The sequence below is a fragment of the Melopsittacus undulatus genome, chromosome 8 (assembly GCF_012275295.1).
Source record: "Melopsittacus undulatus isolate bMelUnd1 chromosome 8, bMelUnd1.mat.Z, whole genome shotgun sequence".
Classification (NCBI taxonomy): domain Eukaryota; kingdom Metazoa; phylum Chordata; class Aves; order Psittaciformes; family Psittaculidae; genus Melopsittacus; species Melopsittacus undulatus.
Genome location: NC_047534.1, coordinates 30,935,668 through 30,959,272, shown reverse-complemented (window position 1 = coordinate 30,959,272; position 23,605 = coordinate 30,935,668). Strand labels below are relative to the sequence as shown.

The window sequence follows — 23,605 nt, the reverse complement described above, 5'->3', positions numbered from 1 at the left end:
TTTCCTCATCAGCCTTAGCGCAGAGGTGTCAAAATGCCCGTTATTCCTCCAACATGTAATCATGCCTGTCTCTTCCTTTTGGAAAATCTGCATGGTCCAGTTAACTAAGAGTCCTGCTCTAGCTCTAGATCCTGCATCCATGTCAGCTTCATTACTCAAATAAGCTCTGTTTAAACTAGTTCAGCCAGTGGGGGAAAACAAGCAAGTAAACAAAACCATCACACGAAACAAAACCTCCCCAAACCCCACAGAGACACAACAAACTTGCCACCAGCACACTTCTACCATCCTAAATTCTATTGTAGGCCTTTATCTAGTTAAACTGCAGCTTCAGATGTAACCATTACACTTTGGCTATGCGTAGAAGAAACGCATGTGAATTCTCAGAATGAACTAAACTGCAGGTCTTGAAAGAAAAACCACAGCCAACTTCCAAATTCTAAGTATTCAAGTGATAACAACATCTGCATAAAGCAATATTAGATACTAGTAATAAAGTAACTTCTAATTGCATGAAAACCAGAGGGAAACAGGGCATTTCTACTTTGCACGCAATAGTCTCTAGAATGAGGAAATGGTGATTCGAAAAGCACACTGGATTCAAAGTAGGTAACTTAGGTTGCAACCAACTATTCAACACACCAGGACAAATAACAGAAAGAAAATGGGGTTGTTCATGACCCACCCTTTAAAAGCATGTCATTATACATACTACTTAATCATGCATTTTCTAGACTGCGTAAGAGGTGTGGAACAGACAAGATACTAGCATGACAAAAAAATTAAACTTTAGATTCCTACCTGATTAAAAGCTTCTTACTATCCCTGCAACTACTATAGATGCTTGTGACATTCGAATTCCTCAACAGACCCTGCACTAAAGATAAATCATTAGCTGTATTCAGTCAACCCAGGAAGAACTCTGCTGGAAAAATGTCTGTTTTCATCACTGGAATAACTGCTTCTGAACTCCCGCCAGAAAACTATGGAAATATTTAAAGAAAATTAAAAAAACAATGAAATAGTAAAAGCCTACAAACAATGTTTTGGATACTAAAACAATAGATACAAATTATAATAAACTATGACACTCATAATTTACTACTTTGCTCACAGCTAACTACCATGCATCAATGACATGTATGTATCAAGACCAAGAGAAATAAGAACAACTGGAAACCCAACATTCTCTATCCCCTTCCCACCCACCCCCTTCTGACTCCATTGCCTTTTATTTGTATACCCACCCCACTGGTCTTTTGACACAAATGCACAATGAAAACCAGTTAGAGCCAAACTGATTTTGCAGTAAATCACCTGTGGTTCTCCCTTTTTACTTACTATTCTTCTACTTTTCCTTTTCTTTATGGCTTTTAGAGAATAAACTCTTACGATATTTGATATTTTATGTACAGTAAAACATACGGCTACCTTTAGAAGCATCATACAAGTAACTGCAATTTATAAACCAACCTACCAGAAAAGCTAAATTAATAGTTACATCCACTCTCAGTATAGGCATGATTCTAGGGAAAAAAATCTTGCCTTGGAACCATCACATTATAAATAAGTCTAAATTATTATATATTATAAATTATAACCCTAAATTATAACCCTAAATTATTATAAATAATTTAGTACCTCAAATAAATTTTCATGAAAAAAAAGTAAGCCTGTGACAAAGGGCAAGTGATTTGCCAGGAACCCAGATTCAGCTAACTTGTTCATACCCCACTGTTGCTACTACAAGGCTGTGGTTTTGCAGCATTCTTGCTAAGCGTGACTTATTACAAGCTATATCGTCCATGATGCTCAGGATCAACAGTTACTACCATGCCACTGATACCATTAACCACGTATTCTCCCAGTGACTGAATTAGTATCTTTAAAACCACACAAATGCACAGTGACATTAATATCCTACCGCACCATGATATTTAAAGTCAGAAAAGTAATGGTGAGAAAGTTCTCCTACTCTGACTTTTGCTTTCAACTGTCTAAGATAATAGTTCACATTTTTCAAAGAGAAAAATAATTACATTATTGTACAAGATGTTTAAGAAGTCTTGGGAAGGTTTTCAATGGCTGATTTAACCAAATCTGCTTATTCCACCTACTTCTCCAGAACTTTATCCTTCTTAGAACGGAGTGCTCACTATCTCACCACCTCCAGTCTCAAAAATGTGTTTGAACAAACCTGTTCTCCATTGAGAGAAAAAGAATACAATAAAAATCAGCTTAAAATAAATTTATTAAACAATACAAAAATAAGCATGCTGGAAATCGAGATACATAAATAACGTACAATGCAAATGAAAAATGGAAAACGAGACAGGTAACTTAACAACTGAGCCAAAAGGTACAACACAAATGCTGAAGTAAAATTTTAAAAAGCATTTACATTTCTAATGAAATGTTAATGATGCTGACAAACAAACAAACAGCTAAAATGCTTGAATATCAAGAATTGCTATTACTGTAGCACAGGTGAACACTAAAACCGTTGCAGACTTCAAACATTCAATGACTAGCCTCTATCACCGCATTCTTTCAGACCCGCTCACCAAACACAACGTAGACATGGGTAAGTTGTCATGGCAGGCCTAACCATGGTCCCCCGCTTCCTGTGTACCCTGCCACCAGTACAAGCCATCTGCAGGCATAGTAGGCCAGAACAAGAAACTGAGTGTGGGCAAGTTACACAATAAGGAACCTCCTCCTGACCCCTCCTGGCTAGAGGCTGGCTTAAATTCTGAGACAGGCTTCAAAAGCATGTATTACAGAACTGTAATATATATATATACACACATATCTATCTCTAACGTAAAGATTGTGTAAGTTGTACCCTAAATATTCTTATTATGCATATTAAAGAGCTAGTAGTTTCCTTAGTTTTAGATCTCCCATGCAGGACTTGTCTCTACCACAAGTTTTGGATGTAACTGATAAGCATAGATATGGTAAAGATTTTTAAGTTGAAGGTGGAAAATTATTCCATCTGGGTTTCAACCACATTTTTAGAATTAGCTTCAAATAGTACTAAACCCCAGAAGATTATGTGTGTAGAATTAGATCCCACAAGTCCTGCATCATACACTCTTTTTTTAATTGAATCAGTAATTTAACTAGCAACATGTAATCACTGTAAATACTTTCCAGCATCAGCAGACACCTTATTTTCCCTCTTGCAGTTGAGGGTATTTCAGGTAAAGCCATGCTGTTTTGCAGGATCTGTATACTTGTTTTGCCTCCGTAACTACTAGCTTATTGCAAAAGCTTCAAACAGGTGAAACATTTTTGTAATTTAAGACTTTGTCCCTACTTCAGTTTATTTTCAAGATAAGCACTGACAAACCTGACCTTATCATAAGCAATAAGATCATAAAACATCTATTACTCAGCAACGTAGTGCTGACAATATTACTGACATCTGCACCACAGATTTACCTCTTCATCTCAGTAAGACTTCAAATTCACTGAAAATCGATGTTCTGTATTGTTTTGCTTAAACATTTTAATCCTAGGCTTCAAAGACAGGAAGTCCATCCTTTACAGCACCCTACTAGATGAAGACTATTCAGGGTTTAATTAGAGCTTATTTCAAATGTTCACACAGGATTAACAATACCTAAACAGAGCAATTAAGAACAGACTGCTTTCTCAGAGAACATTAGCTTTGCCTTATGCATCTTTCTGAATTAATGACCATTCAGATGGGTCAGAAAAGGGGCAGGCAAAAACCTTAACTCTTCCTTTATGCAAAACTCTTACATGAATGCACTCTGGGGTTTTAGATAACTAAAAAGGGCAAGGGGGCAGCGAGAAGGGGTGGAGGTGTTATTAAGGAATTAGCTGTCTTTGTCTTTTAAAATCCTCAACAAATACCATTTATGATTACTTGGATGAGTTTTCTGAAGTTGTATAAACCAGGACTCTGCATGATGTGTACTGGGGGTGGTGTCTATCTGCAAACTTATAAGGCTTTACAGAAAATAACTTTCTATAATTTTTAGCATCATTAAGAACGTCAAGAATTTAGTAAGTCTGTGCCCTCTGACCAGCATTACCCATTGAGACTATCTGAAGCTTACATATACCATGTCAAGCTACACCCTACTCAAGAGACTAAAACTGATTATCAAGTGCAGATGAACAGATGTGTTGCCTGTACAGGAATGCAAGTCCTGCTTCTCAGCAAGCTGACAGAGGTGCAGATTCACTGACACTTTAAAAAGTAGCAATTATGGATAACTCTTAACAAATGTGCTCATGTGATAATTTTTAAAAATATTGCTGTCATATATGACCATGCACACACATAAGCAGTTGAAAAATAAGTTAATTGTAAACAATTTTAATAGTATCTACCTATCTGCTTTACTCGGAGTATACTTGCTGTTCACTATTCGGTTGGTTGCTGCTCTAAACCCAAGATTGCTGACATTCCTCTCTAGGGTGGAGCACAGCATTATTAGTAAGGCAGACTTCTGAGTCATAGCTACCAGCTGGCAATACAAGCAGCTAGCAAGACACTCAAAATAGTTTGGTCAGAAATCTTTCCACTGCATTAGTCAACCTGCAGACAAGGCACGGTATTTTCCCCCCTTCATACAGTCCTGCGCAGCCATTTTTGTTCTTTTTATTTAACATTAATAAAGGTTTGATAAAAAAACCCAAACAAGATATTAACTTCACAAGCATGGCCTATGCAAAGGATTCATTTCTGGTCATAACAATCTGAAAGCTTGTATTAAAAAAAAAAAAAGGTAATATCATGACTCAGAATCTATCTCCACTTAATATACAATTATTTAGAGATCCATGAACTTCCTGTATGTTGCTGACATTATTTTACTTTATATTTTAATTCAAATTCTTCTCTCTTTACATGCTGACCCTGATCACAGGACACAAGTTCTTGCTTATCCTTTAAAGTTAATTGACTTAAAATTCTCAGATATAAACAAAAATAAACAGATATACACAAAAGTGGTATATCTTTGAAAACATTCAGATTTACCTTTTTATTTTCTTTCTTTTTTTTTAAGCAAATGTGTCTTACGTAACTACAACAGTCAGTTAACAGCTTTGGGTTTTGTTGTTTTTATGGGCTTCCCCCCACGCTTAAGCTTTGACAGTCTTTTTGGTATAGCATACAGAATTTACACAAAATGTATATATAAATGAAACACCAGGCAAACAATATTCAAATCAAAGTTAAATCTAGAGATGCTTAAGGGTTTTTAAAATGAAGATTTGAGTGAAACTAGAACCCATTCGTTTAGTTTTGCTCTCCCCGACCTTCCATTCTATATACTACGGTTCTGGAGATGTCCTCGTTTGATTCAGGTGACACTTTTTTCCATACTGTTTCTTTTAAAGCAAGTTCTTGCTGGAGATTCTCATAGTCCATTGGTCCAAAGGAATGCTAGTTGTTCAAGCAACATACATTATTTATTAGTGTATTTGAAGGAAAAAAATCCATACTTGCAGTCAATGCTAACAGACTCAAAGCTTCTCATCGCTTCACATAAAACTCCCATTTTCTCTTTTCCATTTATAATAAACTCAAACTCCAAATTGGCTATTTTTTAGATGTATATATGCAAATAGAAGCACATTAAAAATCATTTCACCGTGTCTTCTCCCACTGAAATCTTCATGCCTTAGTTAAAACATTAACGATAATAAAAGCAGAGCTTCTCCTTATCTCAAGCTCCCTCACACTTTCCTCTTTTGTACTGTAGCTGGAGTGGATTCAGTTCACTCCCAGAGATTGCTTATACTGCTTCCTTAGAAACAGGCACTTATCCACAGCACTGTAACACCTGAATTCACTGCCTGTGCAACACTCAGCAAGATTTGTGGTCTCAGAGATATCACTGCAAAAAAATGCTAAATACACATCTCATGCACTGCAGCACAGCACAGAAAGGTTAAGCCCATCAGCTGGTCAAATCTTTATTAGAGGCAACCAGTACAGTAAGACTCTGCAACTTTTATCAGATACCACATCTTTAGCCTAGCAAGGCAGATGAACTGCATGATACGGAGTTACAAATCTAGTATGAAATTCTACTATACAAAATCCCATGATAGTGTGGTCCACCCAGGTAAGTGTCCACTAATAATGTAAGCTAGGTAGGTTATACGAAAGCTTTGATGCAATACATGTCATTGAGCAATTTTGCATTTAGAGAAGAACTTTCCGTATTTCTTCTAATGCCTACAAGGAGTGCTCACTAAACACACGTATTAACTTACCCGCTGATCACCACCTTCTCTGCGAGGATCAAGCTTTTTTGCAAAGTGTCTCAAGTTATCATAGTTATGGAAATTGCACAGAGAAACCAGATCCTGCAAATATTTAAAGAACATGTATTATTATTTGCATGACAGTCAAACGCATATTAAGATTGTAATACTAAGACCACTTACAGTTTACATCATAGCCTAGTAACTTAAACCATGAATGAGGTTATTTAGTAAGTCAATATCAATGTCTACAAGCCCCTCAAACATGTTACAACGATATGAACAAGTTCTAACAAAACCATTAAATTCATTTTTAAAGAAGTACCAAACAAGCAGCAATGTGCAGAATACCCATTTTAATATATTTTTACTCCAGCTTTTTCAAACAGTTCAGAAACAGGAAGAATAGTCTGTGCGAGCCCAGTTCATAAAACTTTATTCAAAAGGATGAAACAAGAAAATGTGGGACATAATGGACTTTAATTTAGTTTTAATTACTACGTTAAACATTATAATGACAGGACTTTGCCGTGCTGTTGTATTTTCAAATGTGGATGTTATATTCATGTTATATGTATGCCATGATCATCAGGTTTTAGGTCTCATTCTAATACAAAATAAAAGCAGTAAGTCCTTTGCTTACCTATTGTTCTAGGATTTTGTATTAAATTATATACCAAATTTTATATCAAATTATCAAGGCTATTTTTTATGAACCTTTAATATACTTAATCTATAATTAGTGATTTCTTAGTACTCTTAATTGATAGCTGTACAGTTAGATAAACAGAAATATTAACAGTTAACTGCTGCTTATCCACATAAACTACACCCTTGAAGAGCCTAGTCTGAACATCAGCAATCATCTTATGTTTCCTATAGGGCTCTAAATAGCCTACTATTCTCTTTTTTGAGATCTTTCCCCAGTTTATATTACTTAATTGGTATTACAAGGTAGTTTTAGGGGAGAAAATAAAGACAATTTTTTACATTCTTCTCTCCCAGAAAACACCTTTATTCATCGCTACAAAGTACTCGACAAAATCTTTCCTGTGTCTAACGCTGCTATAAACAGACAGTCTACAGCCCGTTCCAAAGCAAGAGATGAAGCTAGGAACAGCTTGTCCAACTGGGTCTGAGCTATGAAGACATGTTTCATGTCAGGTTGTTTATAAAAATCACTTAAGAACACATCAGGACTAGAATCTTTTCCTTTTATTGTAATGAGAGTTGCATTTCCAGTGTTTTGAAAATTGTTTACTTATGACTGGAGAGGAAAATGAGTCTGTAAATAGAGGTCTGCACCTTCTCGTTCAGTACACAAAGACCAGCTCTTTCATTACATCGTGCAGTGGTCCTTTTAAAAGCCTTTCCACAGTAAGTTTCTCCAGTGTTTCTGGCATCACATTTTCTTACTGCCCACTGAATTAAAAGTGTTATTTATCACTAAAATGAAAAGCCTCTTCTTGGACTTTTACCCTTGGATCAGACGAAACTTGCTATGCACGAAAGAGTAACAAATCAGCATTTAATTTACTCAGATCTCAGCATACTAACTGAAGCTCAGTAAGCATCAGCTGCGAAAGGAAGAACCAAAAAACACACAAAAAAACCCCAGCAATACCCACACACACCCCCAAAAGGCACTAAAAGCAATGCAGCTTACATGACAAAAGTGAATTCCTTTAACACTGTTGCCCATCTTGTCCAAAGGAGGTGACCAGCACATCAAGCCCATGACATTAGGAACAACCAGAAGAATCCCACCAGCAACTCCAGATTTTGCAGGAAGACCAACCTATAGAATAAGAGAACTGTTGCCCTCTGCAAACATTCTTCACTACTGTAACCCAATGTATTAGGTATTTTACTGATGATTATGATGCAGCATTATAAAATGTAGATCTGGAAAGCACCTGAAGCTAGGAAAGCATTATTACTTATCTCTTCTTAGATAGACGACAACCTGAGGCACATTTGGTGGCAATCCAAAGCACATGATAATAAAAATTATTCGCTCTGAGTAACTGAGTCAGTAATACAGTGAAAAAGAATTAAATCCTTATAAAAAGGCAATTATGACTAAGCAGCAGTACGCAAGTATATTTGTCATGAACAGTTTGCAAGAAAGTAATAATACAAAGCTATACACATAAAAAATACTGACTGGGAAAAACAAAACCTCAAGAAAACTAGAGAGTCTATCCAGGAAATCACGTAATAACCTACTTATTTATAATCTAGATAAAGATGCTGCTTTTTCAAATAGGAATTAACACGTCACATATCCTCACAGCTCTGTGAGCAGTAGCTTTCAGGTCACAAAAAAGCATCATAATCAAGTTTATGTATATGCAGTGAAGAAAAATTTGAAAATACTCATAACAAAATGCTGAAAACAAGATGCAGTGTATCTTGAAATACTTACATGTAAGAAACATACTGTTGGAAAACAGGACAGTATATATGCTGCATACAACAGCCACTTTTACAACATGAGGACAATTCATGAGCCCAAGTTAGTGAAGAAAAAGCAACTATCTGCAAAGGCTTTTTGCTGTTCCTTACTCCAATATAACAGGATTTCTTCAGTTAAGTTGTTTCCAGTTACTTATGTATCATAAGCTTTCTCTCAGGAACAGCCTTTCTTAAGGGACAGTATTTATGTTTCTACATGAAAAGTATGCCCAAACGTAAGTGCCATAAGATATGCTGTACTAGTAGTGCCATGAATACTAGGTAAAACTTTATGATATGGAGTGTTTAATTTCTAAACAATTTATGCAACACCCTCTCCTCTTCCCCAGAAGCAAGCAAGCAAGCAAGCAAATAAGCCCTGGAACATGGGAAACACCAGCACAGATTAACCTTCCTGGTCAGCTGTAACACGTATCTGAAAACTACTTACATGGAAGGCAAACTGCCCTGAGAAGTCATACATGCCACAGGAATGCATTAAGCTCAAGGTATTCCGGACTGCTTCAGGACTCAGTACTCTTTCACCAGTGATTGGGCAAAAGCCACCATTAGCCAGAGTTGCTGCCATCACACTTGCCGATTCACATGTTACCTCTATTGAGCAAAGCTTATGAAAAAGAAAGAGAGATTATAAGAACTGACACTTCTAGCACAGTAAGGCCAACTATAGCAGGATCAACTATATGTTTCTAAAGAAATAACATCTCAAAATAACATGGAGCTTAACGATCATTACAGATTATGCTAGCCACATCAATTAATATGGTCTGAATCTTCCTACTATGAAGATCCCAGCAACAGTGTTTGTAAGCCCTCTTAATAGTCTGGGACAGCATTTTTCATAGGTTAGTGTTTTGTTCAATTCCTCCCCCCACCCCCCTTATGTTCCTTTGACAGGAAGAGGTGTGGAAAACAATCTCAGTATTTTGCATCTGCTTAAATGGCAAAGCCACAGAATGACTGGGTTTGGTGGTTTTTCAGTATGAGTTTGTTTTGTGTGGTTTGGTGTTTTATTTTATTTTTTTAAGCCTTAGAAGACCCCACACATTATTAAAAGTACATTTGAAAGCTGCAGACTCTAGCACATGCAAATCTTAATGCCAGCACTTCCTGCTGATGCAGCCTCATTTCACCTTTCTCTCATATATACTTAATGATATGTTAATGATACAACCACACGATAGTTTCTCCCAGGATCCCTGCTTCAGTACAGACTATACATACTTTGGTGACAGATCAGGAAATGTGATATGATGCCATCACCTGATGCTGCCTCATTTCTGCAGAAACCAAAAGATAAGCTGGTTTCAACCTGAAGCTGAAATGCTACTCTGAAAAGTAAACAATCTAGTGCTTGTATTCTCGCTTTTGCCAAACAGACATTACATGATACTTCATGAAGTTACCTAAGCCAAGTTTGCATGAGTAGTTACTACCTGGAATTCTTATTTTCCGGGTGCCAAACTCAATACATCCTAGTCCAATCAACTGGAGTTGCAAATCAAGAGATTGTCAGAGACGCATCTAAAATGGCAACTGTGTTTTAAACATATGAAGTATTACATAATATCACCTACTTTGAAAAAAAAAGTGTTTCTAGGTTCTCAGTTTAAGCACCTGCATTTTGTACCTCGGTTCTCTAAAATGAGAATTATCCATCCTCACTTTACAGAGATAATAGGGAAAAAAGGTTTATTCCTGCTCAGAAAGGTTACAACTTACACAAGGGAGGGAGGAGCATCACACAAAACCCAAAGAAAAGGAATAACTAGTCTTTTAAGTAGCATCTGAATAAAGTGTTGGAAAGCAAGCATTACACAGGGAGAAGAAAACAGAACTGCTGCTCATGTATGAGCCGTCCTTTTTCTGAGGATGGAGCAAAAAGGGGATTTTGCGAGGGTTAAAGTAAAAAATGACACACAGTCATGAAATTAGAGGTTACAATGCACTAAATGAGGTCACATTAAAATACACAGAAGAGTTAATTTTAGCATTTTGCAACTTATTAATAAGTTTTATATTCAGAAGCCCATCAGGACTTGAGGCAGTGGGATAGGAAGCATTTAAAAAGCATGTTAAGCAGTAAATTCAAATAAATTATCTGTTTTGTTCTGTAAGAACAGAAGCTCACAGTAGACTATTAACTTGCACCTAGTTTCCAATTGAATTCAAGGTCAACTAAGGCTAATCACACACACCTTGTTTCATAAACAGTCATTCCATCTAAAGATGCATCCCGATAGAAAAACCTCAGATAAAATTTGCATTTAAAAAATGTTGTTTGTAATTTGCATAAGTATGAGCAAGTCTCATGACCCAAAACCAGATGCCTTTGATAACTAAATTTGGGTGGTCTTGGGGATTTTTGGGGAGGATTTATTTTTTGGGGTTTTTTTGTTAGTTTGTTCCATTTTTGGGGGGTTTTAAAAACTATCCCAGACTCAATCAGTACCACAACTTGAACTGCCTCTTGATCAATATATGCAGCAGACCTGAGTTGTGAATGGTTTAACATTAGGAAACCCTTACTGAGGAAATACCTCACACGTGCCAAGTTCTCACTTTGTGACAGTTGCAAGTAACTTGCTGAAAGTCAAAAAGGAAAAAAAAATGGGGAGGGGGAACACATATGCCTAGATTCTTTGTTTTACTCGTAAGCACCAAATTAAACAAAAAGGAGGGATACTCATATTATTTCATTTATAACACTACCCTTGAGCTTACAATAGAGCATGCATATACTATTCCAGTTACACACAGAGTCTAAAGTACTTCACAATACATTAAAGAGCAGCAACCCCAACAAACAAAAATATTTTGTCAAACTCACTGAATACATAATGGTTTAAAACAGTAGTAGTTAGGAACTATAAGATTATTGCTACTTTGCATTAGTAGTAAAGACACCTAATTACAATCACATAAACAAACCCAAATGTGGATACACCAGGTGTACATCATTTATTTCTAGAGCTTAGCAGAACCTGACAAGTTTTAACTATAAGCCATTAAAGCCTTCACATCTATGAACAAATCAGCTTCTACTGCTTATAATAATAATAAATCTAAGTCTATAACAAGTCTCAGTTTTCAAGTCAGTTACCTGAAAATAGAAGTCTAGTATAGCAACCATATCCGTGCCTTCAGGAAAGCACTGAGGAAGAAAAATAAAGAGTCTTTAGGGAAAATTATGATTATTATTTTTAAATAAGACTTTTACAGAAACCAATTAATCTATATTCTTGTCAGCACATTAAGCACTAGGCAGATTTTAAATTAAATATTTATTTCAATGCAACAGTAAAAATATTAAGTCTCATCAGATTTAAAAATAACAGTGCACTGAGGTCAATACACTAGGTATTAAAATATTTTTAGTACAGCTTTCAACATCTTTAAATCAGAAAACTGCATTTAAGAGTTTTATAAAGTCATCTGTACAGCTCAGATTATGCATTTTACGACAAATAAAACAGATTATCATGGCTATGAGGCAGAAAAAAGATAACCAGCATTCTACCAGAATGACCATATTTTGAGTAGTGGTATAAAGCATATACAACACTAGAATAATTTATGCCATACTGTACATTAAATAAATAAAACATCTTCATTGACTATGAAAAGAACCCCACCACACAGTCTTCAAAATACAAGGAACAAAAGAGATCAACCTTTTTTTCTTTCAAGTAATAGCCGATTGCAAAATTTCTATCTCCACTTTCTCTTTCGGACTGGAACCTTAAATAAGGAAATAAAAAATGAAAACAGGCAACAACACATCAGCCTTTCAAAGAAAACCAGTGAATTTCAGAGACACATCATGTAAGTCACTGTAACTGCATGTAAAAGGTAACAATACACTGCTGAACACAAGCATTCTACTAACAGGACAGACGCTGCCTTAGAAGCTCATCCCAGTATTCCCAATTGAAGTGAATTAGCTTTGACATGTGAATACACACAGTATTGGTCATCTACACATACATAGCTGACTTTGGCATAAGGCAAAGCAGCGTTAAGATCCTGATGTTCAGAGCATTATCTAAAAAGGCCACAGTGGAATAAAACATTCCTTAAGAGCTGCAGAGAATGGGTAATTCACTTGCAACACTGACCAGACTAGAGAGGAACCTGAAGATCAAGTTGCAGGTCAGGTAATGATTGACTGATAGCTGCACAGTTTATCATGATGATTAATTAAGGATGAAACCTGAAGGAGGAATGTGTATGATACAAGCATAGGTAATTCTCTCCTGTCTGCTTCTTTCCATGGTAAGGATTTTTACATTAACAAAGCTCAGGAAAAACACTAGTTGATCTCATTCTACTTCTCTGCAACATGGAATTCTGCTATAAGGAATCTTTATGATTTTCCTAGTGCTGTCTCAAAATGATCAAGATTTTTGGAATGTTATACATTGAGTTAATGAGGGGAATTGGTTTAGAAAACAATTTAAATGTGAAAAAAAAGAATTATAGAATGATTAGGGTTGGAAAAAAGCTTGAAATCATCTATTTTCAAGCATGAATAGTCCCAGTTGTAAAAAGCATGCTTGCTAAACATTTGATATGCAGCTTTCAGCTTGCAGAGTTTAATTTTTAATATGAATGCCAGTAAGAGCTGCACTTACAGCTCTCACTGACATAGCACCAAGAGAGCACTAAGAGTAATACAATCTTGAAGAGAGAAGCAATACTTTTATGTGACATTTAGCCACAGTGATGTCAGAAACATGCACAACTTTAGTTCTTGTAAATTTTAAGCCAAAGACACCCTCTAATATTAGAGATTGAGCGATAGCTTCAGTGTAAGTATCTAACTTTGCCATAAGATCAGTAAGTTAACTATCAGTTGAGGCATTTTCCACCTAACTTCATTAAATAAGTAAAAATACTTACGTAGCATTACTGAATCCCACATACTCATTACCAGCCATTTTATTCATGAATTGCATTACCTGTTAGAGACAGAGAGGATGGGCGAAAAACATTCTAACATTTTCACACACATTAAAAGTTACAACAAACTTTTCATCCAGCTTTACCCTAAAAATCTCGTAACACGTTTACAAATGCAGTTCACATCATTATACATGTAAACAGCCAAGTACAGACAAAAAGACAAAACACCTGAAAGTACTGAAATTTCACTTGCAATCCCTTTACCATCTTGACATGTTTACTGCTGAGTTTAGTTAAAAAAAGAATATTGTAACATTAACTTACGTAGTCAAACTTTTCTGCATTATTTGCTCCTTGCTGCAAGAAAAGAAAAAATAATTTACAAAAATTGTTAACAGAAGAAGTTAGTTCACTTAACGGTATTAGGAATTTTAATGCATGTAACTAAGGCATGAAGCTAATTAAGAATAAGGTACTACAATCATTTCATATATTAATGAAAAAATTAAAGTGTTAGATATGTAAAGCTTTAATTATCATTTAAATTACAAAATACTATAAGTTTTATCAAACAACCTGTATGTTGAAAATTACTTTAAACTGAAAAAGGTATGCTTTATTTTAAGTGCTCTTTATTCAACTTTACGTGATTAGCACAAAGTAAATGTAAAAAAAATACCAAAGTAACTACTACTACAATAATTATGAAAACACTAACTTTTTATAGATTAGTAACCCAAAGGTATTTATGTATTACCAGAGCTGAGCATAGGAAAAGTTCAGGCTACTGAAGTTAAAGTATTTCCATAGCTAGCACTCATTCTAAGAATTTAGATGAAAGACTTAAAATGAAGTGTTACCCCTTACTACAAAAATATTTGCATTGAATCAAAAAGATCTGATTTGATTAATAGCTGATTAATGCCCTACCTAATAAAAATTAAACAGCTACAAAAATAGAATTTTACATCATGTAAGGGAAAAAAATAATCTAAATCACACTTAAGGATGATAGTGAAACCTAATTTTCAGGGTTGGTTGGGTTGTTTTTTTCATGGAGGAGGAGAGGTGTTATTCTGGGCCTTCCCTCCAGTTTAATAGCAATTTAACAGCTGCTAGTTAAAGACTGTATTCATTCTTTGCAGGTCTCTGATAGGTGACCTTTCACAAATTTCTGTAGCAAGAAGGTTAAAGAGTGGTGGGAGGTAAGTAACAGCACATGGTGTACCTGGGGGAGTTTTCAACTTTCTGAAATAGACAACCAGAATTTTTAAGTAAGTTTAAAAAACAACAGCACCACATCCACAGATGGAAATAATATATGTGGAGAAGATGCTTTTATAAATAATTTCAGCATTGAAGATACTCTATTTAGATAACACGCATCTCAAGCAAACTCAAGACACTACTTGCACTGTGTTTGGTATGGGAATGGGGAAGGACGTGGAAAAAAACTGAAGCTTTGTATCAACCAGTATTTTATTTAATGAAACATATAAAGCCAGTCTCATTTCCCACTTTGTATGTGGATCACGGTGCTGCAGATAATCTTTGAAGCCCATGTATCAGCTCAGCTACAAGAGGATGTGCAGTCATACACGTACGATCACTAGCTGAAAGGAACACCACACTGTTTGGTCAAAATTATACACCAGTGGTTACCTTATGTTTAAAGGCTAATAACCTTACTCTTAAAGGCAATACTAAATTGCAGTAAGATAGAAAAAAAAAATTATGACACATTTCATCAAAATGTTTCTGTATAATATACCAGAACACAAGCCTTAAAAATTTATCTCCAAATCTGTTCAATGAAAAATAATTAAAAGAAGAAATTACCAACTTCATTGAACTGTTGCAGTTGTCAAAATATTCCATAGATCCTAATGCTGTAAAATATGTAACAACATTTAAACCACAAAAACCTTTTCAACCTTTCAAATGCACAATGAACATCTTTTTTTCTGGGAAAATGGGTCAGCATTAGTCATGGGATGCTGCATTGATAACTGTATGGTTAGACACATATAATAAATTGAAACAAGTTCTTTTGTTAAAAAAAAAAAGAAAGAGGGAGAAAGGGATCATGCTTTCTGCAAAAAATACAAACACATAATGCTTCACTTTTGTGTGCAGTTGAAAAAAAGAAGTCCTATCCCTTCAACAGAAACCTGGCTTTCCCAGCAGCATATAAAACTGGCGGGCAAGAGACTGTGCAAACTTTTTCCACATCAACTTGTTATAAAAAAAGTTTTCCTTTTAAAATTTACATCTCCATCTTGTATTTTGGGAAGAAAATCTTCTATATGCTAACTCAGGTGATGTATTTTTAGTCTCTGAGGTTCCACACACTTGTATACGTACTCTGTATCAAACACAAAAGCATCATTATCAACATTAGACTGCTTGTATAGCTAAAATATTTGCCTAAGTAATGACATGATCAAGACCTCGGTATGGATTTAACATAATGCAGAACTAAGCCAGGAAACTTTGCTTCCATATATATGACAATTAAAAAACCCAACATACTAGCTTCCCTCTTTCAGCAGCTGACAGAGATATGCTGCTCCTAAAAAGCTGAAGAGACACAGAGGCAACACATATGCTATGATTAAAATTCAACTGCAAATATAAAAACCTACCATCCAGAGTACTGAGCAATGTTCCCATAATAATTTAAACAAGAGACAAGAAAAACTCTGTTCTTGCACAAGTGCTTCTTATTTTTAGCTTGATTTTATAAGGTTGAGGGCACTGTGACAATATTTCTCAAAAAGCATTTTGTTTAACTTCAGATGCAATACATCTGCCTAGAACATCAAAGGAAACATTTCATGCACTAACTCCACAAGCATTTAGTACACTTACTGGAACATATGTTCATATACACACTTACGTACACATGCTTATGTGTATATGCATATGGAAAAAACACTTCTAAATGAACACAAAATGAAACTGAAAATGTTAAGATTGAAGCAGTTTGAGAGGCAGAAAATTCAAACTTGCAGAAGACAGCTCAATACAATTTTGTAAATACTTAAAGCCACAATGGACACTACAGCTGTCAATCAGAAATTTGAATTTTTTGACTGTGTCAGGTTCTAGTGATCTTCTCTTTTTCCATTTTAAACAAGGTACTTTCATTATCTGTATTTCTACTAGAAAAATATAAGCAGTTGCATAGGTTGCATGCCTACATGTACATAGGAAAGAAGAGACCCATGGATACTCACCAGAGCTTGCAACAACAAAATCAGGCAATATTTATCAGAAAAGTAGTTAATATTAGCCACTTTTCATTGATCAACATTGAGTTTACACAATTAGACCACATAAGCTCTTACCAGGTGTCTCTTGTTAAAGTAAGTCAATTTTGAATCTAAGCCAAGCTAATAAAAACATCTAGATCACAAGAAGTTTATAATCTTCTAATAACATAAGATTATTTAAAAAATAATTTCTAGGTTGTTTTTTTTTTTAAGCCAAATTTATAACCTATCACTGTATGAGAAACATCCAGGGGAAATAAAATAATCTTAATACTAAGTCAAGGATGCAAGAAAACATTTTTAACATTTGTGCATTTTACATTAACTAATAATGTGTTTAGTCTTCTGTACTTACATATGTTTTTAATTATATGTGTTAATCTGGGCCTTTTCTGTGAGAACTGGTGTCTTGACTGCTTAGCGTGTCATTGCAGCTCTGAAATACTTGAGAGCAGACTGTCACTGACAGCATTTGACCCACTAAGACCAGTACTATTACTATTTGAAATACATGTAGGAATTGTGTCCTTCAGGTATTAAAATATTTGCATGTGACCATTCAACATACGTCATTTTAAACATCACTACTACATATTCTATGTTCAATACACTGAAGTTATAATGAAAAGCAAGTGCAGAACAACATGAAAGTATATTCTTTCCAAAATTAGTTATTACAGGGAAAATAGTAACTCAGGAAGAGGGGAAACTTCACCAAAATAAAGACAAGTATCTGGCAGAGAAGATCACAACGCCAACACATGTTTTAAGGTGGTACATATGTACATTTACACATCAGTCTATCGGGAAAGAAAAGTGCAATGGGTAGCATACAGCAATTAAGCTAAATCTGTACTATTTATTGTAACTATATTGTCAAATAAACCCAATAAGCCATGTGTTTTTCCCACTCATGTATTAAGCCATAACTGTATAGGTTTCCCAGTAACTATTCTGAAGCAAACAGATCCTTGGCACAGCTGGACAGGTTTTTCCACCACACTTTGCCTCATTTATTTTATGACTTATTAGCATATTCAGAAAGCTCTTAAATATACCATAGAATCAACCAGGTTGGAAAAGACATTTAAGATCAAGCCCAACTGTTATATCAGCTACACCTCTATGTTTTATACAAAACAAAACCCAACCCCAAAACCACCAACAAAAAGCTTTCACTGAATTAAGTTTCTTCAGGGTCAGTAAGATCAGCATTTTCATTTTCTTGTACACCACCTTTTCTGCAAGGACTACGATTATTGCTATGCCACCCCAACATGTCTAAATGTTTCCCACATTAATTTGCCACCATAGAATACCTCTCCCTTCACTGAGCATTCTAGTCTATCACAGTCTGCGTAAGATTGTGCATGGGGCTGCCAGCACTTGGAGGATTTATAAACACTCTATTTGCTGTTTTACTAGGAAAACTTCTATCTACAGATGGAATCCTGAATCTCTGGTGATTACTTCCACAGCTGTTTGCTTCCTTTTACATATTTCACACTGAACCCTTTTCTCTCCATCTCATTTGCATCTCTAATGCGCCATCCTCCCCAGTCAGGAAAGATCATAGAATCATAGAATAGCTAGGATTGGAAAGGACCTCAAGATCATCTAGTTCCAACCCCCCTGCCATGGGCAGGGACACCTCACACTAATCCATATCACCCAAGGCTTCATCCAACCTGGCCTTGAACACTGCCAGGGATGGAGCATTCACTACCTCCCTGGGCAACCCATTCCAGTACCTCACCACCCTAACAGTACAGAATTTCTTCTTTACATCCAATCCAACTGCTGACACAAACACTGACATTTCTGGAGTTCTCAGGCTTTGAGAATTGAGTTTGAGGTTTAAGAACAAAACACCAGCTCAAACACTAAATACCTACTCATACTACAGGCAATGAAGACTTTTCCTAGTCAATGTGATGTACAGAAAGCTGAGTGGTTACAGAGCACTGAATCTGTACTAAATCTGAATCTTCTGATTTCAAGCACCTGTATTTCCTTGGAGACGTAGAAGAATTTACCATTTTATCAAATACTGCTTTTCCACAAACTTCTGTAATTGTCACTACAATTTTCTTTTTGGTAAGAGTTATTTGAAAATTGTCTCAACTATGCAATTTATGTAAGTAGCAATAAAGGCAAATGGCTGTACAATTACAAACAAAGGAAAAGGTTCTTAGGGGTTTTGAAAATTTTATTTCCTTAAAACTGGCACACAGGAGGTCCATCTGCTAAAGCATTTTTATTGTAGATACATGCTTTAAATTGCTGTAAAGTCTGTGGAGTGCAACGCAAGCACAGTTAGAAAAGAGCCATGAACTAAAGCATCAAAATGTAAATATATCCTAGTTCCAAGCACATGACAACAGAAGAATCATGTAAGCTGGTAAAAGTATGACAAAGTCATGCCTAAGTAAGCCAAACAAATGTTGTACTAAACATGCACACACATTCTTACGAGTAGCAAGGACTAAACGTAATGTTATAGTTACTATACTCTAAGTTCCAAGGTGTATATACCAAATTCTTAAATTTGGAACTGGGGATATGATGCTAAGAACCCTCCCCACCCCCACCCCTCAAATGTAACATTTATATATTAACATTACATATTCTGACAAAAAGCATCATCTCTTAGTAATTGTAATTTGTGTCAGATACTAAGGACAGTTGTGTGCAAGAGCATGCATACTAACAGCTGCTAAATTCAGTGTGATGTACGTAAATTTTGGAAGACTTCTTGAATCAATTTCTCAGAAAGGTAAAATAATATCAAAGGAGGTAAAAGTATTCTTAACAGTGAAATACAGCAACAATCTCACCATAGCTATTAACATGTTACCATTAGACGAATGTCATACATGCTGAATGCAACCATGTTTAAGAATCTCTTAATTTTCTTGGACTCTAAGTGCCATACAGAGTCTTCAAGATATGCAAGTAACACCTTAATAGACAGAATGAATGCACAGGAACTGAGGGCAAAACATGAGTTAATGAAGCCAGCTTTTCCAGAAAAAAAACAAACAACAAGACTTAGATTAAATCAAATATAGATGCCAATCACTTAAATTGCTGAATAGTTAGTAGGAATTTTGTTAAGTTGGAGACTGAGAAGAAGTTATTTCACAACAAATGCAACTATTAAGTAACTTTGTACCTGTGACCCTCTATGTAATTTTCCTCAGAATATGTTTACTCTGGTTAGTTATTCAAATGATAAATGGTATCTTAGTGTAAGCAGTACATAATATAATCTACATGTTAATCACACTGGAAACAAATAATGAGTGTGATAAGATATGCGTCCATTAGACGTGCAGTTACCACATGCAAAAAATGTTAGTGCAATGCAACACTCCTCATAAGAACATTACAGAAAAAAAGAAACTAAAAAAAACCACCCAGCAAAAACAATCCCCCAACCTTCTAACAAATACCACAATTGCATGCAGTAAACAAATCCATGTTATCTATTCAGAAGTACACCATTTACCGAGGACTATGTGCCTTCAAGAGACACATGCTTGTGTCTTGCCTTCTGACCAGTAGGGCATGTTATAGTAGGACTAACATTTCAGATAAATGTGTTCAATCAGGTTTTTAAAATTCACTATTATCCAAAGTGAATTTCAATGCTCAGTCAACCTTTAAAAAGATATTAAACGTGAATAAATTTACCTGTCATACTTAAGGCCATTTTCTTTCACCTACAGCTATTAAAGATAAATGTCTTTAAGCAGGAGTTCTTACACCTTCTTTAAATATAAAATAACAGAAAATCATGATCTAAGTAATTTTAAAAGTCAACAATTTGGAAATAGGAAGTAGGAAACACACTGATGGACCTTGAGACATAAAAACAAGATTTTCAGACCTCTGAAGTAACAGTATTAGGTTTTCTACTTCAAAACTCCAGGGGACTGACATGTTCCCTACAGTTCTATGCAGGTACCCTCACGAAAAATAAAAACAAATAGTATTTTTATTGTACCAGTGGCTACCAAAAAAAGGCAGAAAATACAAGTAAAGTATCTGGCAAACATTAGCATTACATGGAATTTGTGCCACTTACAAGATATAGCTATACTAAGGAAAAATCAAATACAGTTTTATAGAAATCTCAAGATCATGGATTAAAGATGTTTTGTCATTATTCAGCTATGCTTTCCTCCATAAAACATAAGTAACTGTTTCCAAGCATACTTATTTGAGAAAGCACATTTAACATACCAACAGAAACTATGTAGCGTCAAAGTTAAACATGATTTAGTTAATAGCAGACAAATTCAGTATTAAAACTGACATATAGCTGCATTGCTCCTGTATAGATTATAGTCTCTTGCATTTCTTTTGCACAGCAAGAAATATTCTTGTAACTTTATACTATACAAGAGCATTAGACATTCAGAAAACATTTCTGAGTGCTATAGAATACACTCCTGACGATATTAACAAGTATGAGGCAATTCTCTCAAGAGAGCATCAAGTACTGTGCAGCTGAAGAAGGAAACAAAACTAAAAACTCTAAGGAAAAAGAGTCTTTCAGCTGCACCGTTACTTTTAAAAACCGACTAATCTAATACTGCCTTTGTTTGGAAGTGTTACTGCTTCCAAAAACATCAGAGCCCATCTACCTGCTCATGAGTAAACTGTCACCCAATAATGTGCACACAAAATGAAAACAGTTCATAATCTGTGCAAAATACTTTTTCTACCTTCTATTAAAATACTCCTAGAGAAACTAAAAATTAACTTTTTACCTTGATTAAAGACGTGATCACAATTGCTCCAGCATTCACCATAGGGTTATGAGGCCTGTCTGTGAAATAAAGTTTTCAATTACAAATACATGCCAAGACACATTTGTCAAACAAAACTAGAAAAGTGATTAAGAGAAAAATCGTAAGGATTAACTAGTGTTTAGGAGAAAAATTACACATATTAAGGTAAAAACTACTATTAATGTATGACTTAAAGTTATGATTCTGAAATACCATCCTAAATTTAAAACTTTTTAGGCCAACATTATACAGAAGGTTTTGTAATTGTGAGCAAAGTATTTTTACATTTTAGAACACACTTTGCCTTACAATGATTAATAGCCCAGTAAATTTATGTTTGCTGTCATTTCTTTTCTTGAACATTTTGAATCCTCCTCAGCATTTCAAGATCTGATCAATGCAACACATCCAAGTGGAACAATCCCTAAAGGACTTTCCAATTTTTCCTGCAGGTTACCAAGTCTCAGTGATTTTAAGTGTTCAGACAGGTCCTTAAAAAGAATTCCAGTTCTTGAATTCCTTTACTGCTGCACATGAATACAAACTCCTGCTTCTTTTTAAAAATCAAGAGGTTCCTATTGTTAGCTCCTGAAATACAACTAATAATTTACTCATCCTCACTAGAACTTACTTTATAATTGACTTGCATGTACCTAATACACTGAAGTTTCTTATCACTTACCTCCCCATTAACAGTATTTTTGCATTCCCAGTCATTCTACCTGCTCATGTGGAATGTATCTTTCTTTTCCAAAAGAAGCTTTCATTATCAGCCATTTTCCAAAATACTTTCATTCATCAACATCTACCTCTTAACTGCCTTCTTTTGTTGTTGTATTAACTAACATTTTTGCTGTGCCTTTAAACTAGGATGCTGATTCTGGAGAGTTCTGGTGTATGAAAACCTCAACCAATTCTCAGTGCATTAATATTGTGACAAGTTTGAATTCTTCCATTTATTTGCCGCTACTTTGTTTATCTCCAAAATATGTTTTAAAAACACACAGAGAGTTCACTATTCCTATATAACACACACACATTTTAAAAGGAACTTGAGATAATTGCTTTTTGGAGATTAGTCTGATATTCACAGCATATACACAGACATGTACCTTGCCATGAAAATTACACTGGTCATGGTCATTAGCACTTAGCTATATAAGACTATCAGATAATCTCAAAAAACTAATCATCTCAAGTTCCTTTTAATATTTTTTGGAAAACCAGTATTAAAAGGAACTTTTTCAAAAGGGAAAAAAAAATCAAGTTATTCTATTAGTGAAAAGATAATATATTTGACTTTTGATTAAAACCAGATTTTGAGTAGGAAAAACGTAGCACTTCTGTAGTTTCCTAACTCTCTCCTTAGGGACTATAAACCTGAACACCAGTCAAAGGCATTTCAAGTCAAATGGCAAACCATCACAGACTGCTGGTCAGAAGGAACATCTGGAGGTCATCTCCTCCACCCTCCTACTCAAAGCCAAGCTATTGCAGAGGTTTCATCAGGTCAGTCATGCCTTTATTCAAGCTTTGAAAACCACCAAACACAGCAAATCCTCTAACTCTCCAGCAATCCTGATCCTCCTAGAGCTTACCCTAACTTCCAGCCTGCACATCCCAAGCCACAGTGGGGAGACCACTAGCCCTTTTTATATCACCTGCCACTACAAAGAAGAGTTACACAAACCTTCACCTCTGCAACTGGTCCTCAAGAGTTTTAAGTGGCCCCCAGGGGAGCTCCTAACCCCCTCTTTCAACTGCTCCTTGGAGTTATGTGCCCAGGACTGCACAGCACTTTGGTAGTCCTTCACTGAAGCCCTCTCCAGTTTTTCCACTGGAGATCCCAACTCCAGATACACAGTCCAATACAACATTGGCTTTGTGTATTTC

General features: G+C 35.4%; 1 protein-coding gene across 4 annotated transcripts in view; it reads right to left on the bottom strand.

Annotated features, from left to right (window-relative positions):
* Positions 1–23,605, bottom strand: part of GLS (glutaminase) — a 67,770-nt gene that overhangs the window by 20,934 nt on the left and 23,231 nt on the right. The window contains exons 7-15 of one of the 4 annotated variants that reach the window (XM_034065445.1): positions 21,692–21,750; positions 13,963–13,995; positions 13,636–13,694; positions 12,408–12,474; positions 11,837–11,887; positions 9,164–9,340; positions 7,922–8,053; positions 6,265–6,357; positions 2,860–5,428 (exon numbers count right to left, since the gene is read on the bottom strand). In XM_034065445.1, coding sequence (XP_033921336.1) covers positions 5,282–5,428; positions 6,265–6,357; positions 7,922–8,053; positions 9,164–9,340; positions 11,837–11,887; positions 12,408–12,474; positions 13,636–13,694; positions 13,963–13,995; positions 21,692–21,750 — 818 coding nt within the window. In that variant the 3' untranslated portion in view covers positions 2,860–5,281. Of the gene's footprint in view, positions 1–2,859; positions 5,429–6,264; positions 6,358–7,921; positions 8,054–9,163; positions 9,341–10,169; positions 10,270–11,836; positions 11,888–12,407; positions 12,475–13,635; positions 13,695–13,962; positions 13,996–21,691; positions 21,751–23,605 lie in introns of those variants that run through there. The other 3 variants (XM_031045857.2, XR_004549910.1, XR_004549909.1) reach the window with 3 other exon arrangements.